This window comes from Cyprinodon tularosa, unplaced genomic scaffold (assembly GCF_016077235.1).
Source record: "Cyprinodon tularosa strain WSP-4 unplaced genomic scaffold, ASM1607723v1 ctg15, whole genome shotgun sequence".
Taxonomy (NCBI): domain Eukaryota; kingdom Metazoa; phylum Chordata; class Actinopteri; order Cyprinodontiformes; family Cyprinodontidae; genus Cyprinodon; species Cyprinodon tularosa.
In genome coordinates, this window is record NW_024038331.1 from 334843 (window position 1) to 352918 (window position 18076).

Genomic DNA, 18076 nt, shown 5'->3' on the forward strand with positions numbered 1-18076 from the left:
ACTGGAATCCTGGAAAATTATACCAGGCAGGTTTAACAAACAAGTTACATGGATAGTAAAACCCTCAAGAACAGGGGTCTTCTATGTTTTCCAGACCAAGGACCCCCAAACTGATGGCGAGATGGAGCGGGGACCCCCTAACTATATATATTGTATGAAATTGTTTCCTATAGTCACTCTATTACAGATGGAGTAATGCAAAGAAATTAATTTCTCCCTGGGATTATTAAAGTTTTCTGATTCTGATTCCTGGTTGTTGTGAAGGAAACGGTGCCCAGCTTGAAAGAGCTCCTGTGTGTCGCTAAATGTGAGCATTGATGACTGAAAGACATCTTCTGCCTCCATTTATCTGTTTACTACAGTGTGTTGATTTCATGTTAATGAGTATTTAAAGACATTTCAATTAGTGGGGGAAAAAATTGCAGGGGGGGAATATAAAAATATCAACTAACCATGCAGACCCTCATGCAGTACCTCCGTAGACCCCCTAGGGGTCGCGGATCCCCTGTTGAAGACCTCCGCTCAAGAAGATTTTACTAACACAAACTGAGGGACCAGGCTGAGGTAGGAATTTAAGGTTACTGAAGTGCGGATTTTTTTACTGAAAGCCGGCGGGCAAACTTGTTGCCATCATCCTCACCGACCACCTGGTCATAAACCTGTTTTAAGTGATCATACTGCTGCTTTGTCGCCTCCACGCTGCTGTGGCTTTCACAAGGCATTTTGTTTTGATGACGCACGCGGCTGTAGGCTACGACGCTGGTAGCTATGGCTTGCCATTGGTAGCTGGTGTTGCCAGATTGGGTGTTTTTCCCGCTACATATTAAGGCCTGTTTACGGTGTGATTTAGACGGGGTTTCGCCTGGAGGACTCTATAGAAATCTGGCAACCTATTGAACGGAGTTGAACTGAGAGAGCGTGCCGTTCACAGACACCAGAATGAACGAGTTCACAATAACGTTCATCAGGCAGTAATGCAGTACGTTCAGTTCACGTTCGCCCAAAATATGAACGAGTTCATGAACTTTCGTTCAATGAACGCGTTCAGGCACAACACTGGTTCTAGACAGGGGCCAACTGTGGCCAGTGCCCCTGTAGATCATGTCCTGGCCTCAGTTATGGCCCCTGTACTGAAGACATAATACTCATAGTAATTCTAATGATGATCTGTGCTGGAACAGACATGGTCCTTTGGATCTATTTCAATTTAGTTTTAACAAATTCTGTTTTACTAATTATAAAATTTAAAAAAAAGGTGATAGCTTCAGTGGTATTGAGATAGGATCCCAGTTTTTCTCTGCTAAATCTTTTTTTTAAGCGAATGATAATAAAAAAAATACTTATCAGTTTTTCTTGAGCTCTAATTCCAATTTTATTGAAAACTTGATTTTTATTCCGCCCCTGGTAGATTGACCGTGAGGTTCTGCCACCGATCCACTCTCGGCCACCCCTCGGTGTACATCGATCCACTCTCGGCCACCCCTCGGTGTACATTTATTATTGCCTGGCCACCCTTGTAAAAATGTTCTAGCTACGCCCCTGAATTTTAGAGCGTACAGTTCGTTTATTCAACGGCTTTTGTGCTGCGTTCAAGTTCTGTGTCTCTGTTGTTTCTATACTGTAAACGTTATGTGGCTGATTCTCTTTGGTGGCTAACCAAGGCGGTACCAGGAGTCTGACAGTTGGCTGTTACATACCAGCGAACACACCCTGAACTAACCACAAGAAACTATTAATGGCCACCTAAAATAGAAGCTAAAACGGTGCAGATATACATGTTTTTTTGACCAAGGACCGCAAGAACCGCTCAGAACAGTCATTTCCACTCCTCTCCTCCTCCTCCTCCTATCTCCTCCCTCCCCTCCTGAGTGGGACTCAGAATGCCCGTGTTGAACAGACACAGCAGCGATACGGGGCTGAGCAGACATGGAGGCCCGATTAACGAGAGAGGCCCGCGCTGACACATCCAGGCCCAGCTAACGGAGAGTCGTTGTGGATCTCAGAGCACCTCTGTGGATATTACAAACATCACTCGCTGTAAGGGGAAACTATTTCACCGCCTCTGGAAGGAGAAAATACTGGGAGACCCATTTCGGGTTTCTGTTGATTCAACGCAGCCGCCATTTTGTTGACATTTTTTTTAATAACCTTACACGGCTCTGCATCTGCTGTTTAATACAACGGGAATATAACTGCAATTTTAAAAGAAATTGCTATTCAGAGTCGACATTATTGTGCTTTTGCGTTTGAAACCGAATGCGGACATTTTATTTTTATTTTTTTGCAATAGCTTCAGTGTAGCTATTGCATCGTTAGCCGTCGTAGCTGAGATGTAGTAACACGAGTGCCTACGAGAATGTGACGGAGATGCAAGATTATGGACATCACTTATCCCCGAGTTGTGACATTTACTTTCAGTTACCGCAAATCGTCTTAAAGCTGTAGGCGTTTGCTAACAATTACAAGCCTATTTGGAGGGTAGGTTCATGTTGTTGCTGGGTGAAATTAGCTTAAATCGCTATTAAACTGGCTTCTGATTGATAGCTAGTTAGCAATTGCCAGTACCAATAATACATAAGGGCTGTCTATTATTGGACGAGCGTTAGCTGGCTCTTCATTACTTTATAAAGGGATACATTTGGAATTATAGGGGTTGTAGTAATAACAGATTAATTCAGTTATCCCCTTTATCTTTTTCTAAATACGTTTTTGTGGGGATGCTTAGCATGCTGGTACCCAGCATCTACTCCCTTAGTAACTTTGGAGCTGGGATTTTTTTTTGTGTGGATTCTCTTAGTGCAGAAAAAAAATTTGATAAATAACAAATTTAGGATTTTCTTTGATTTCTAGTTCTTGTAGCTCCGGGGAATTTGTTCGGATTTGTTGTTAGCAACTCTGGAAAACCCTAGATCTGATTGTGTTTTGGTCTTTACCATTTTTTTTTCAGCAGTTGGAAGCTAAATGATCATAATAAAATGTGGCCACCACGTTGATGCATGCAAGAAGACAGGACGCGGGGCCAAATGACGTGAACGTTTCTGGACACATTTTCAAAGGTAAGTGTGCAACAACAACAAAAAACTGTTTATTAACTGTGATCAGATCTAAAAGTAACGCCTCTTTTTTGTTTTCTCCGTGTAACTGATGATGAATTCGCACCACACACATGATTAATAATGCTTAGAGCCATTTCTGTGTTTAATGCAATGAACTGCTCGTTTGGTTTGACATGGATTTCCTCAGTCAGAAATTATCAGTATGACTAAACTACACGTAGCTATTTAACAGCCATTCCCATGAGGGCTTGTGTTGACTGTACAGGAAACTGAATGCAGATTATATTATTTGCTGTATTTTATTTTGTATAACATCCCTAATTATATCACATTACACAAAAAAACATGAGCCTTGTTTTAACAGCAATGCTCAGCTGCAGAGCATGCCTGCATGCTCCAGATCTGACACACACCTGTCATTGCTTTTGCATTTTATTCATACCCTACCACAATCCAGGTTCAGGGTTTAAAACACCACAGCTGCTTCTTTTCTCCAAGGGTCACGCTCCGTTATGGTTATATTGCCCCACTCCATTGTTAGGCAATGCACAGTTAAGGTAGTAGTAAAGGAATTTGGCTGGTTCTTCCCCCTGAGTGGGGCTCAGCCTGTGCAAATACCGATGGAGTATAAAGCCCTGGTGGAAATGACAGGGCAGACGCCAGCCCCTCATGTGAATGATGTGGTGGAGGGTGGAGGTCTGTGAGTGGGTGGGTTGGATTCTAATGCTTTGGCCAAGGGGAAATCAGCAGTTATGAACAACGTGTGCAAAAACGAGGAGAGAGTGAAAGGAGGGGAAGAGAGCCAGTAGAGGGGAGGAAAGAAATGGGAGGGGGCGCGGGAAGTTGTTTACTACGTTCCTCTATGCTCTGTCGTTTTTTTATTTGGTCGTGGGCCTGACATGTATTATAGATCCTTTTGAAAGTCAGATTATTTGTTCTCGTTCATAGATAATTTTTTGCATTTTACATTTTTCCGAATTCTCTGAAACACAAAGAAAGCTGACTAATATGCTAAAACAAGAGGTGGTGTTGTTGCAGAGATATGAACTGTGACCCATATTGAAATTAGTGTTTGTAGGGTTTTGCAAAAGTACCTTGATGCTAAACCTGAAAATGACACCCTTTAGGGTTGGGGATTGTTGATCTGAAATTAGACAAAGGATCGGTCAGTGGCTGACTTGTCTTAGCTGTATAAAGGTGAGAGAAATGATTGGACTTTTGGTTTGAGCAAAGACTTGTGCTTGAGCTACATTTTGTTTCTTGATACAGTGCCCTATGACAGTATTCTTACTCATCTTATTATTGCAAATGGCTATGGACTTTTAGTTATAGCCATAACCTTTCAAAGTAGTTGTTTTTTTCCCGATCAGTAAAAATCTGAAAAGTCTGGTGTGAATTTCTACTTGGTTCCCTTTACTTTGATAGCCCTAAATAAGTTCCAGGGGAACCACTTGCGTCTACAAGTCTCATATTATTTAACAGAATGTTTTATTTTAAATCAGTATAAATTAAGCTTTTCTGTGAAAGCCTCAGTGGTTTCTCGGGGAACATTAGAAATCATGGAGTATAGAGAGATAGGTAAACACCAGAAATGTTTGGGATTAAATTGTGGAAATGTTTAAAACAAGATTAGGTTATGAAACTCAAAGTCAGTCCATCTTCTGAGGTGGAAGCAGTATTGCGTAACTACTAAACTAGCAAGAAACGGCAAACCAACTAAACTGACAGGCTGTGTCTTGAAAAGGTGAAGCAGCCAAGGGGCTTGTGGTATCTCTGGATTGGTTTGTCAACATAAAGTATTTGATATAATAATTTTCTTAAAGAAATCAATTAGGCCTAATTCACATTTCAGATCCACTCTGTTATGAGTTCCTAACTGAAGTTGAGGTTTTGTAGTCGTTTTGGCGCATGCAGAGAGCCACAATAGTATTCCCATTGGAACAGTGACACAAAGCATAAAGACAGCAGAAGGATGGGTCAAAAACAGAATGAAAAGAAGAATGTTTGTTTCTTATTTTTTAAGAAACAGTGTGAGGTGAGATCTGTTTTATTTTCCTCAGTTCTTATTGTAGTTGTTGTGCAAACAAGGCGACTGTTGCCCCCTCTAATCGAATGTTATTGCTCGAGTGAGTTTTAAATTGTAGCACTTTTTGAAGTTTACAACTAGCCACGTGGGGGACACAGCAAAACTAGGAGAAGATGCAAATCAAATCTATTCATAATTTTCCTTCCAGTTCATGATTATAAGGTTACTTCGGGTTTGTCAAGAAGTACAATGGATTGTGTGTTTCTAACATGAAAAATGTGAAGACGTTCAAGTTATATCAATATTTCAGCAAGGTGTTCTTATATCAACGTAGATATCCAAGAATGACAAATATATTGTCAGTGCTTTACAGAGGTGGCACGCAACAGTCGGTCGGGTGACGGATGGGGAGGAAATCTGTTTTTGATTGGTTAAAAAAACACATATAGTTTGTGTGCTGTCCAGGTTTGTGAAATCGCACAAAGAGGCTTTAAAGAAAAGCAGCAAGGGTGAAGAGATTGATTGAGTGTTAAATAAATGGGGAGGTTTGGGTAGACTGGGGTTTGTGTAATAAGGGGGGGTGGGAAGTTTTTAGGAAAAAGGAGAAAATGGCAGAAAAACTTCAGGCTAAAATAATCCAAAACCTATGCTTCACTTGCTTCGCAGTTCAACTGAAAACATATTACTTCTGTTTTTTTGTTTGAGTCATAATCTTAAGCAAACATTGTTAAAGGCCTGACGTACGACCTATTCCGTTTTTCTTCTTGCCATTACTCTTGACTGATGAGTCGACTTATTTGACTTTCCTGAGGCTCCATTAAAGTAGCTCTTTTAGTGCTCATCTCTAATGTAGGGGGGCAGGAAAACCGCTGGCACATCAGTGCCTAATCGCTCACTCTCAGTTGCTGCTGTGAGAGGCTGGGAAAGGCTGCCGGATCGACTGTCTGGTCCCAGAGGACCCAATGTGCTGAGGTCACAGTTCTGAATTGCCTCCAAATGACTTCACAAAGAGAAAGCACCTGCTTGGGGGCGAATCTGCCTTAAATCACTCAGTGGCTGCAGGGAGCAGTAGACAACTTCATTGAATTGAGCAGTTCTCTATGGAGTGCAATTAACAAGCGTTCTGTTGTTGCTGGGCTAATGCCTTTCACTAAGTCTTAAAGCTTGGATACTCTGTGACTACCTTTCCAATGGGTCTAAGGATATATTGGCTATGGACCTCTTGGAAATTCTTTATCGCAGGTGGACAAATCAGAGTAGCTGCGCCAGATGTTGGATTTCTTAGGTAGAGGAGCGACGGATGTGTAAGTGGGTCACATCATATTATAGGCTGTGAAAAGAGCACACTATAAAAAGCCAACTAGACAGAATAAGGGCCACTCTAAAACTACAAAGATAATTAGAAATGGTCCTTGTGCATCTGTTTTAGATTACTCACAAGGTGCTTTTTATTTAGATTATTCTTTTTGTTGTGAGCGGGAGCAGGAGCGTATCTGCTTTGAAGGTGTTATTAAATGAAAGGCCTTTGTGCTCTGGTATTTTATGTTCCCGGATAAACACTTTTAATAGCAACCATAGAGTCCAGATTGGGTTGAAGAACAGTAAAATTAGATCAATACAGGATGTATAGTTTTAGAGCTCTTAAAAAAAGCTAAGGAAAGGTATACAGCAATACCCCAAATTACCATGGGAAGGTATAACTGCCAAAAATGTATATATTACCCAAACACGTGGTGGTTGTTTATTCGTATTAAAACAATTGTGAGAAAGTTCTGGTTAAGATCACAACCCAGTGTTTTTTTTTTCCTTTCCTAACTTTATTATTTGACAGCGGTAACACTCTGAAATGGAATTTATGATCTTAAATAACAGATCCATTCGGCCCACTTCAAACTGTTGTGAGTTTAGGCAGGTTTGAATGCTCTACTAAACTGCCAGAGGCTAAACAAACAAGCTCTGGTCCATCCAGGCTAGTAGGATTGCTTGCAGGTGGGCTCTGTGATGTCTCTTACAGATTAGATTTTATATGAGCACCTCACTGTTGCTCATATTGGGCAGCATTGATGTTCTCAAGGTGGTTTGACCCACTTTCAAAAGTGCGTTGTTGGCATTATCTTTCCAATCGAGCTGAGTGCCCTGCTCTGTTCTGGAGTGGAAATGCCATGAGAGTCTCTTTAAAGCCAGACTAAGCATGTTAAAGTTTTCTAATAATTAAAGCTTTTGCAACGTGTGAGGAAGCAGGTACTTGCTCAAGAATACCTGCTTCATTTAAATTGGGTTAATGAAACAGACTTCTGGGAGGGTTTGGCTGTTGCTATGAAATATTCCAGTACTTCTCCTCTATAATCACTGAAGGCCTTTTCAGGTTCTGCTTCCACATACTCAGAGCTTCAATCTGCCATTCGTTTAATTCCTTAAACAATATACTTAAAGTACACACCTAATACAATTGTACTCAACCTGACTGCCAACTCCTGTTGTGTAGTAAAAAGCGCTACATAAAGGTGGTATTTTCATGGGCAGATCTCTGTTATTGTTGTGTGATTGACCGTAGCTCCTGCAGTCAAGGATAAAAGAATGGCTCTGGAAAGCGATACTGGTTCCTGTAATGAAAACACACCTGTAGTTTGCTTTTTACCTTTAAGGTCTCCTTAGAAGTATTGCTGCAGTGATTAACTGGATTTGTTTGTTGACCTCTCTTTCATGTTTTACTTGTCTCTACTTACAGTTAAAGGACAGAGAAAGTGGGCTGGACAGCCAAGACGGGAGACAAGCCAGTTTAAAAAAGGAGAGCTACCCTCTCCCCTTCTTTACTCCTACCCCATTCCCAGAACTCTACCTGGTATACCCAATAAGCATCCACACCCCTGAAAGTTCTGATGGATCAGAAGGTTCAGGGGCAAACTGCAACACCTCCTCCTCTCCCTCTCTCCGCTGGTGTCACAGTGGAGCGAGAGAAGGAAGGAGGGGATGAAAAGAAAGAAGAGGAGGAAGGAAAGAAGCAGGAGAGAGAGAAAGAGGGATCTGCTGCTGGTGCTCCTGGTCCAGGTGGGCAAGGAGACCCAGGCGGCGACCAGTCCCATTTCTCCATCACAGAAAGCAGCCTTTCCGAGGGTAATGTCAAGCTAAAGATCGGCCTGCAGGCAAAACGTATGAAGAAACCCCCGAAGAGCTTGGAGAATTATGTATGCCGACCAGCCTTCAGGGGTACCGTGAGGCACACAAGTCGTGGGGGAAATGGTGCACGGGGAAACCGGGCTGTGACCGCGGGAGATGGAACGAGTGGTCAGAGCCAGAGCCCTTCAAAGAGCCAGGGGAAGGAGAGAGAAAAGAGTCCAAGTGTGAAAAAAACACCTGCTACATCATCATCATTAGTCCCCTCTGCTAAAGCTATTACACCTTCTTCCTCTCCTGCTGCTCCTCCTTGCATCACCAAAACCCTATCACCCTCCCAAATAAATGGGAGTGCTCCAGCTAAGAAGGTAAGAGCAGATAACATCTTCATTTTAATGTTAGCCTCATCGTTGTTAATTTGTAGCGTGCATGACTGAGCATACTTTTTTTTTTTAGCTGTGCACAAGAAAATAAGCTTATCTTTTGCCAGACTCACTGGAAATGCCTCGGACAAAATGACAGGCAGTAGAGCAATGACTCTACCAGTATCAGGGGTTCATGTTAGTCATAGATGTCGATACCAATACTTTTGAAATGTCGTGATCAGTACAACATTCTGATACTTAGGGTTATCACCTAACCATTCCTAACATCCTTCACTCATTTCTGCCCCTTTAAATGTTTTTTTTTTTGGGAGGGGTGATGCACGGTGATGCACACCAAAGCTGCCTTGATAATGACTGTTTTATAGCTTAAACAAAGAGAATGGCTTCAATTGCTCTTTAGATTTCATTGTGTTCACAGTCAGCCTGTCTCTTTTCATCATGGTAAACTCTCCGTCTGCTCCGACTCTCCTCTGTCTGTTTGTGACCCCGGCTTTTCCACCCCCCACTCTACGACCCCTCTCAGTGGCTCTCCCTCACTGTCCCCAATTTGACCCCACTGAGTAGCTCCTCCTACTTTTTCCTGGTCCAACATAAAGTAGCTCAAAAATTTGTTCAATAAAATCGGAATTCATAAATGAATACACAGTTTTAATTATACCTTTTTTGTAGAATTTTTGGAACTATTTTGTATTTTGATATCATTTGAGACATTGTTATGTTATTAGGCTTGTTTGGGACACAGCAAATACATTTAGTGACTCGAGACTGAAATTAGACATTTTTCTATGTAAAAAATAGAGCAATGGTAAAAAAAAATTATACAAAAGCAGACAACAGCAGTCCTTGTGATCAGAGCTTCAATAAGCCATTCATTAGTTAGAATGGAACAATTCAAGGGTAGACCTCATTTCAATTGAGAAACTGATGTGGCTGGACGATATGGGGAAAACTTTATTACAATATATTTCTTTATTTTGTTCCATACAATATCATTTATATTGATACAAACTAAAATAAAACCCTCAGAAAAAATTGCCAAGTTTTTGCAAAAACTTAAGACCGTTATTTTGCCATTTTTTAGAAATAAAACTCCTTCCATATAACATTTCAGAAACATTTGATTTAAAAAGAAAAACTATTAAAAAAAATTGAAACACCAGCTTGTTGTAAATGCTGTAGTTAAAGACTTTAATGGATGTTGAAATATTAGAAATGTGATATCACTGTTATTGAATTAAATTATAATGCAATTTTTATTAATATACTATTGTGCAGCCTGAAACTAGCTAAACTGAAAATTGAGGTTTAAAAACATACTCTTGGTATACAATTTAAAATAGCCTTTGTTACCTTGCAAAAGAATAATTGAATAATGGCCATTTTAGTCCTAAGAAACAAAAAGCAAGAGGACAAAAAATCTGTAGCTGTAATTGAAGTTAAATATTATTTCTTGGCATACTGACTCAATCAACGCAACACAAATATGGACCACTTTTTTTTTTTTGTAAAAACCTTCAGAGGAACATGGTCATTTTTTTGTTTTTTCTCCGCTTTCAACTTCGGATTTATCTGCTACTTTGTGGTGGTCTTTATCCCTTACATATTTGTTTGTTTTTCATGCAGGGTCCACCAAAGACAGACTGCAAGTCAGATTCAAAGTCGGACACAAAATCAGTCACTAACACGTCTGAAAGACCCCTTAACCTCCACCGACCGCCACCGGACAACAAGACGCATTCATCTGGGAAGAAAACGCCAACTCCGCAAACCCCCTCACGGACATCTTCGCCTTCTTCACCACCTACCGCATCAAAAGAGCCGAACTTTGAAGGTGTCAAACCTCCTTATTACACTTACAGCACTGAAGGTCAGAAAGACAAGGACAAGGGTGTTCAGAGTTGTGGACCGCCCACTGTCACTGAGAAACTAGCCCAGCTTATAGCAACCTGCCCACCATCAAAGACTCCTAAGCCAACAAAACCCATGAAAACTGATTCAAATCCTCCTCTTCCAAGCTCAGGCTTCATGGCTCCCACAGCCAAGCAACGAGACAGGGCAATGGCCAACAGGAACACATATTCAAGACTGATGCACCTTTCCCCACCACCCCCTGTATCAAGACCTCCTGGTCGCCCTTATGGCTCTAGGAACAGAGATGGCGTCTCAGAGAATTCCCCCACCCGGTCACAGCTGGGGAAGGAGGACTCAGACGGGGCAGGAAAAGCGTTAGTAAGCAGCATCAGTAACAGCATTAGCAGAAGTAACAGCAGAAGTCGCAGCAGCAGCCCTGCGTTCACTCATAACCGCCCAATAGTAGCGTCCAAGGATGGCAACTACGACCGCGGCAACAGTCCCAGTGGTCTGTCCAAGTCACAGTCACGTGGCCCTCACAGCTTGCCATCCTCGCCATCTTGTCCTGTTTCTTCAACCTCCTCTTCCATCGCAGCTGAACAGAAGACGGTGACTGCAGTGGGTCATCTAGACCCCCCTGCTCCTTTTCAAGGACACCATGCACAGGAGTCCCCGCCCCTGGCAGAGGAAAGTAGAGCAGGTGAGAGGGAGCTGGCGGGTGACAGCCCCAGGGACTTGAACAAGAGCACTCTTATAGCAGCAACAGGAAAACCAGATGGCAAAGATAAGGCTGTAAGTAATCAATCGTTACACTTTGAGAGGGGGAGAAGCTCAAGTCCAAAAAAACGCAGTCCTAACAGGGACAGTAGCCAGACGAGGCGAAACACCAGTCCTCCTGAGCCTATTAGGCAAAGGACGCCTTCTGCATCTGAGCCAGATGATGAAGAAAGCCCACCAACCCCTCTTAGAGACGATTCACCTGATTCATCCCTAGACTCACCTGATGAGCAGGACAGTAAACCCCTAAAGAAACGCAGGGGAAGAAAACCCCGCTGGGTAATGAACCAGCCACATACCCAGCTGTCAGTTCATGATGGTCTCTTTGGTGAGAACAAAACCAGCATGTCTCTATCTTCAGGTTTAGAAACTCCATCTCCACCAGTTAAGAGACCTGTAGGCAGGCCGCCAAACCCGAATAAGGTCAAACTGAACCCTGTGCCACAAAGATCAACATCACAGCTGTTTCTGCCCCAACCTAAGAAAAGGGGACGGCCAAAGTCCAAAATGCCAAGACTTGATGCCCCAGCCACAGGGAATTCCTCTTATAAGCTGGCCTCTTCCAAAGTCTTTTCATCTTTGCTTAAGTCCAAAGAAGAGCAGGATCCACCTGTTCTTCACCCGGAGGTAGACCTAAACCCTCCTAAGCCTATGCCTAGAAAACGTGGACGTCCCAAGCGCCTTCCTCCTACTTTACCCCAGGAGGGTCAGCCTCCCACATTAGCTCCTGAGTCAGGAGACATGGGAGACAGGCGGTTTTGCAGCAAAGGAAACGGGCAGCTCATTATGAAAACTATTATCGGAAAAATCAATAAGATGAAAAGCGTGAAGAGGAAACGGATTTTGAATCAAATTCTGTTAGGGCCAAGAACTGAAGAAACACCTAAACACAGCACTGTCCCTGTGGCTAACTCTACAGAAGCTACAACACAGTCTTTGTCCTCCCTGGCTGCTTCTTTTGGAGGGAAATTAGGCCCTCAAATTAATGTTAGTAAAAAGGGAACAATTTACATGGGAAAGAGAAGAGGGCGAAAACCAAAATCTGTATCCAGCCACGCAGCCAACACACCGGAACCTTTCCTGTCTCCGAGCACCACTTCCCCTCTGCATCATCACTCTCAGTCCCAGCACCACCAGCTGTCCTCCTCAGAGGTGTTCCCCTCTCCCTCCCTCTCACAGTCTAGCGGAGGCCACAGCCCCATCAGTGATGCCAGCTTTGTGGAACCCAGCTCAGTGCACTTTTCCCACTATTCCAGCTCCCTTCATAACCACAGCACATTCTCCTTCCCTCCCCCAACTTTTTCGGTCCCCAACAAAGTCCTGGGCTCATCATCCTCCTCATTGGCTGCAGCAGCTTCCCAGAAAAAGTCTTGCCGGGGGTACCCTCATCATCATCATTACAGGCAACAGTTTCACTATAATAAGCTGTCTCCTCCTAGGCCACTCCACCCGACCTCCCCTGCTCCTCTTAGCGAGCTAAAAGAAGCCACTCCGTCACCAGTCAGTGAGTCACACAGTGAGGAGACTGTGCCCAGTGACAGCGGCATAGGAACAGACAACAACAGCACATCTGACCGCGGAGAGAAAGCTGGAGGGACAGCGGGCTTGGGCGGAATCTCTTTGCCAGCTGCAATGGGTGGTGGTTTATTAATGCCGGGTGTAATGAGCTCAGCGATGGCTTCAGGAATGGGCCTCAACTCCAGAGGCAGACGAAGACACTCTGCTGTGCTTATGGAGCATCCTTCACCCTCTCCATCACCACATGGAACAAGGTCCTCACCCGATCCTAAGAGACCCCACCCGGCAGCTCCCACCTCATCATTACTGGGACACAAGGAAAAACACAAGCACAAGTGCAAACGGCGCAGCCACGGATGTCCCGGCTACGACAAGATGAAGAGACAGAAGAGGAAACGAAAGAAGAAGTACTTGCAGCTGCGGTCTCGAAGGCTCGACCCTGACTTTCTAGCAGAGTTGGATGAGATCATCGTGATGCTGAGTGAGATACGGATATCGCACCGCTCCACGGGGCACCGCCTCGGCAGTGGGATCAGCATGGCAACTGGAACCAGTCGGATGCCTGGGCTGGGGAGTAGAGTTGGCAGTGGAATCGGCGGCCCAAGCGGCCCCCCTCCTCATCATTATGTTCACAGGGACCTCCTTCCCACCATCTTCAGGGTTAACTTCGGCAGGTTTTACTCTCATCCCGCATACTCCTGCGACCCTTTGCACTATGTTCGTAAACCAGACATGAAAAAGAAACGTGGACGGCCTCCAAAGCTGAGGGAGTCCATGTCTGAGGTCCCGTTTGTTCCGGGGCTTGGATTCTCTCTCGCCAGTGGAGGTTTCTACCACCCTTCCTATGGTGTCCCTTACTCCTCAGGACCCCTGGGGTTGGGCTATTACAGGGGCTTTCCTCCAGCGAGCGCACTATACCCACACCCGCATCACCAGTCACCTCACACGGCCCCATCACATCACTCTCACCACTCACCATCTTTTCCTCCCCCTCCTCCCACGTCTTACATGCACCATCACCACCCTTCACATCTCCTCCTGAACCCCTCCAAGTTTCACAAGAAGAAACATAAGCTGCTCAGACAGGAGTTCTTGGGTGGAGGGAGGCCCCCCGTTCTCTTCCCACCTATGTCCTCCGAGCTGTCCTTCAACTGGCACCATAAACACAAGCACAGGCACAAACACAGAGAGCGATGCTCAGAGGAGGAGCGGGAGGAGGTTACAAGGAGTGGCTCAGCGAGCCGTGTTGGTGCAGGGATTCCTGAAAAAGGAGCTGCTAGTAAAGGAGAGCGAGTTGGAGGTCTGGGAATGACGGAGTCTTTACAAAGATGCAGGTTTGGAAGAGAGCCTTCAGGCACCACTACAAGTAAGCAAGCTTCTGCCAACTCTCCCTCCTCGTCTTCATCGTCATCAGCAGAAAGGTACAAACGCAAAGAGGGCTCCATGTCCTGTCTAGGACCTTCCAGGCTTACACTGGACAGCAGCTCCAAAGGCCATCATCCAGTGTCGTCCTGGTTCAGAATGGGAGGCACCGAAGCAGACTATTCTAAGCTTTCACGGAGCCAGATGGCCTCTGGCCAGGGCTCGTTCTCAGATGGACGGGCAGGGGAGCCTGTAGACTGCTCAGATAGTGAGGACGATGAGCCTCTCACTCCCACAGAGGATGTGGAAGCTCACGATTCTCCTAATCTGACAAATCTGTTCGCCTCGGCTCTGACAAGGACTTCGCTGAAGGGAGGAAGGAGCAGAAAGAGTGAGACGGTAACGGGAAACTCCAGCTTCTCTCACATAGATCGGCCAATGAGGAAGGAGCGCTTGATGTCAGCTGAAAGGAGAGAATTAGGTGAGTCCAGTTTTATTTAATAAATAAGTCTTTGATATGGCATGAATCTATCATGTCACTGTATTTACTTTTCAAGTAAGCCGATAAAAATCTTTATCTGGCTTTTTCCTTTCAGGGGTTGCCACAGCTAGGTATTTGTCTCAGTCTTACCGTAATTAATTTATATTATAAAACTGGTGTATATATATAAAAACTCTACATTATTCAATTAATATAACCAAAATCCAAACTCTGCAAATGCAGGAAATAAGACTTTGAATATTGGATTTAGGAAAAAAAAATTTTTCAAATATTATAACTTACACAAAGAAAATAACAGGTAAATACAGGTAATAAACTCCAACATGTTTCTGCTTTATTTCTCAGAACAGTATAAAAACCTTTAGAAAAAGGGGCTGAAATGATCAACCTTTAAAGTTTTTTTATAACATTAAAAATATATACATAAACTAACAGATTTGTAAAGTTGAGGATTGTTATACTAAGCAGATTTTTTTGCTTTCCAAACATTGCCATCTGGCATACCAAGTGGGATCTAATATTTTGTTTGATCTTCACACATCGGCTCATGTGTGCTTGATGAAACCTCCATTGTGTATTGGAGGTTGTTCTGTGGTTGCTGCACGAATGCTCCGTACCTCAGTTGTGGCTACAACAAACAAAAACTGATCAAATAGAAGTTCTGCTTCTGTAGCCCTCCCAGCTGTCTGCCATCTGTAAATTCAAATAAGATCAAAAAGGCAGCCTATTTTTAGCTGATAAAGATGTCGGTTTCTCTGTAAATTTAACGTTTGATTTTGTAGTTCTTTTAAGTATTACTTGACAAAGAAAAATGGATGTGTGATTACTTAAAGTGTCTCAATTTTGTCAGAGTCTGCAATGTATTTTCATGGGATTAGTACTATGAATAACTGAAGTTTTTGGTCTATATGTGTAGCAGTGTCATAGTGTGTTGATCCCTCAGTAGAAAATCAGTGGAAGCAAAAGACTTCAGGCATGAGTTCACCTTCCAGTAGGACAACAACCTGAAATGTACAGCCTGGGCTACAATGGAAGCTCCAGACCTGCATATGAAAAAAAAAAAAGACAAAATAGAACCATGAGGAAGTGGAGGGGCTGTTGGAGGATAAAAAGGGATATTTATACAAGTTCTTCCTGACAACTTCTAAAAAGAACTTATAAGAACTTATTTTTTTTTTTTCAAACTCTGTGTTCTGCAGCGTTGAGTATGAGGGTTTTTTGCAGCATTCCCACCGTATTTAGCGTGAGCCCAGAGTAAGTGCTGTTCAGCAATAAACCTTGCAGCTGGGTTCAGTTAATGTCACTAAAGTTGGATATTGCTTCTCGTGAATGCTTGGTCCGTTTTACTCTGAATGAGGGGATGCTCTGTGTGAGAGCAATGGTAAAACCGGTGTTAATGAGAGTGACCCCGTGTTTATGTGTATATGCTGAGTAAAATGGGATGTTTAGAGGTCCCAGTGGAGGCAGTTCAAAACAAGCTGAGTAATCTGGGATTAGAGCGTAGGACTTAGGGTCAACCTGCGGTCATAGTGACAGCAGACGAGGCCTAGAGTAGAGAATCTGGGGAATTTGCCGGCATACAAGACAAGTTGAGAATGACAGAAGCAGATACATACATTTTGACAAAAAGCGAAAGTGTCGCAGCTGGTGTGATTAAAAATAAAAAAATAAAAAGTGCCCAAGGGCATCAATGGACAGTAAATAGAATGTTATGTTTATATTGTTTATTTTCACAGAAGAGCAATCGCCTTCCTCTGGCAATGTGTCATAATTTGGATTCATCTATGATCGGAGATTATTTCGATGCCAATTTATCCACTTAGACCTTAAGTACGATGACTATAAATCTGTTAAAATCTCTTTCGGCTGATGATGCTCACCAAACCAAGTCAATTCAGATTTGAGTTTCATATATGATGCAGTTTTAGCTACTGCTGCCATCTAAAGTGGCTCTTAAGCCACATACAGCATTTAAATAATTAATGTTTCTCGTATATTTTGTTTATCTTTACTGTTAAGTTGAACCAGTGAGTCAGAACAAGAACATCTGCCAACAATGATTAACATGTCAAGTTTGTTATGAAATCATACTAGAGAAGGATTATGCAGGTTGTACAAATAAAGGATATTATACATTAAATGGAGCAAAGGAAGCATTGAAGACGGTGGATAGAAGCCTGTCTGCTGTATTTAGTGGTTCATTATGTTTCTGCAGGCTAGAATCTGTTCTATCTAAATCATTTTACGGTTTATTGGTCATAGTTAAACCTCAAATGGGATGTTAAGCCTTCCAGTTAGTGGCTCTCATTACCCGTTTCGTCCCACTGCTCATTGTTAGGTAAATCTGCTTCCAGTTCTTTATGACTGTTAATATTTTTGCAGATAAAGGACTTTGCTTCTTTATTTTGGTACAACCAGTAGCTAAATGTATTATTTTTCTATTTGCACATCGGAGGTTTATTTTATATATTTTGTTTTTCAATTAATTAAATTAACGTACCAAATTAAAACCTCTGTAAACTAAATATGTTTTCAGGGTCAAACCAGGTGTGAAAGGTCCGTTATTGGGGTTAATTTAATCTAAGATGCTTGTAATGCAGAAATGCATGTTAAAATCAAGTCTTTTTGTTTTTATCAAGTCAAAATCTAATCTGTAGCATTTTAATCAACCTAAACGTGGTTTAGCTCATGTTCAATTAAACTTTTCAGTAACTTTTGCCATCAGTTGTGGAACCAGCAACTCCCAGCTTAAAGTTGGTCTTTCATTCAACAGTTCTGAGCATCTCTTGAAAATGTTGCATTGTTTGGTGATTTGCCAATAAATGAAGGTAGTTAGCTTGTACCCCGTAAAAGTAAAAAAAAAATACCCACTGTACTTGGTTTCCAAGATTTGAAGACGTTTCCCCACCTCTCCAGGAAGCTTTTTCAATTCAAATGTGAGAAAGCTTCCTGGAGAGGTGGCGAAACGTCTTCAAATCTTGGAAACCAAGTCCAGTGGATATTTTTATTTTTTGGACTTTTACGGAATGACTATGACCTGGATGACTGAAAATCTGCATCAGCTTAGTTAGCTTTTACTTTTCACCCTCTCCTTTATAGGATATTCTTATATTTTACTTTAAAAAAAATGCGGATGCCTTTATAGAGTTGCTCTTAATAGAGTGTACCATGTTTATCTGTAGATGTGATTGCTATTTGCAGTAGTTTGTATCTATTTGAATGTGGATTCCAGCTCTGAAATGTTAGGAAGCAGAGCAGAGGACTGCCTTTACATGACACGGGCATGCAGGTTGCTGTAACGAAGGAATTTTAAACTAGATTCTAGCTGCACTGTAACACAAATGGCTGACTTAGCATATAGGGGGGTGGTGGGAACATGATCACGCTGTAACTTGATTCCTAAAATGTCCCTTAGGCAATTTTTGTAATCTAATTAAAATGATGTTAAGGTGTAGGAACAATGAAGGAGAATTATACTACTGTT

The 18076-nt window shown here is 42.7% G+C and overlaps 1 protein-coding gene across 3 annotated transcripts in view; it reads left to right on the plus strand.

Annotated features, from left to right (window-relative positions):
* The first annotated feature begins 1849 nt into the window (after positions 1-1849).
* The window catches only part of ash1l (ash1 (absent, small, or homeotic)-like (Drosophila)), a 35057-nt gene continuing 18830 nt past the window's right edge, over positions 1850-18076 (plus strand). For 2 of the 3 annotated variants that reach the window (XM_038279287.1, XM_038279285.1), the window contains exons 1-4: positions 1850-2037; positions 2948-3056; positions 7811-8564; positions 10206-14571. In XM_038279287.1, coding sequence (XP_038135215.1) covers positions 7962-8564; positions 10206-14571 — 4969 coding nt within the window. In that variant the 5' untranslated portion in view covers positions 1850-2037; positions 2948-3056; positions 7811-7961. The other variant, XM_038279286.1, reaches the window with a different exon arrangement.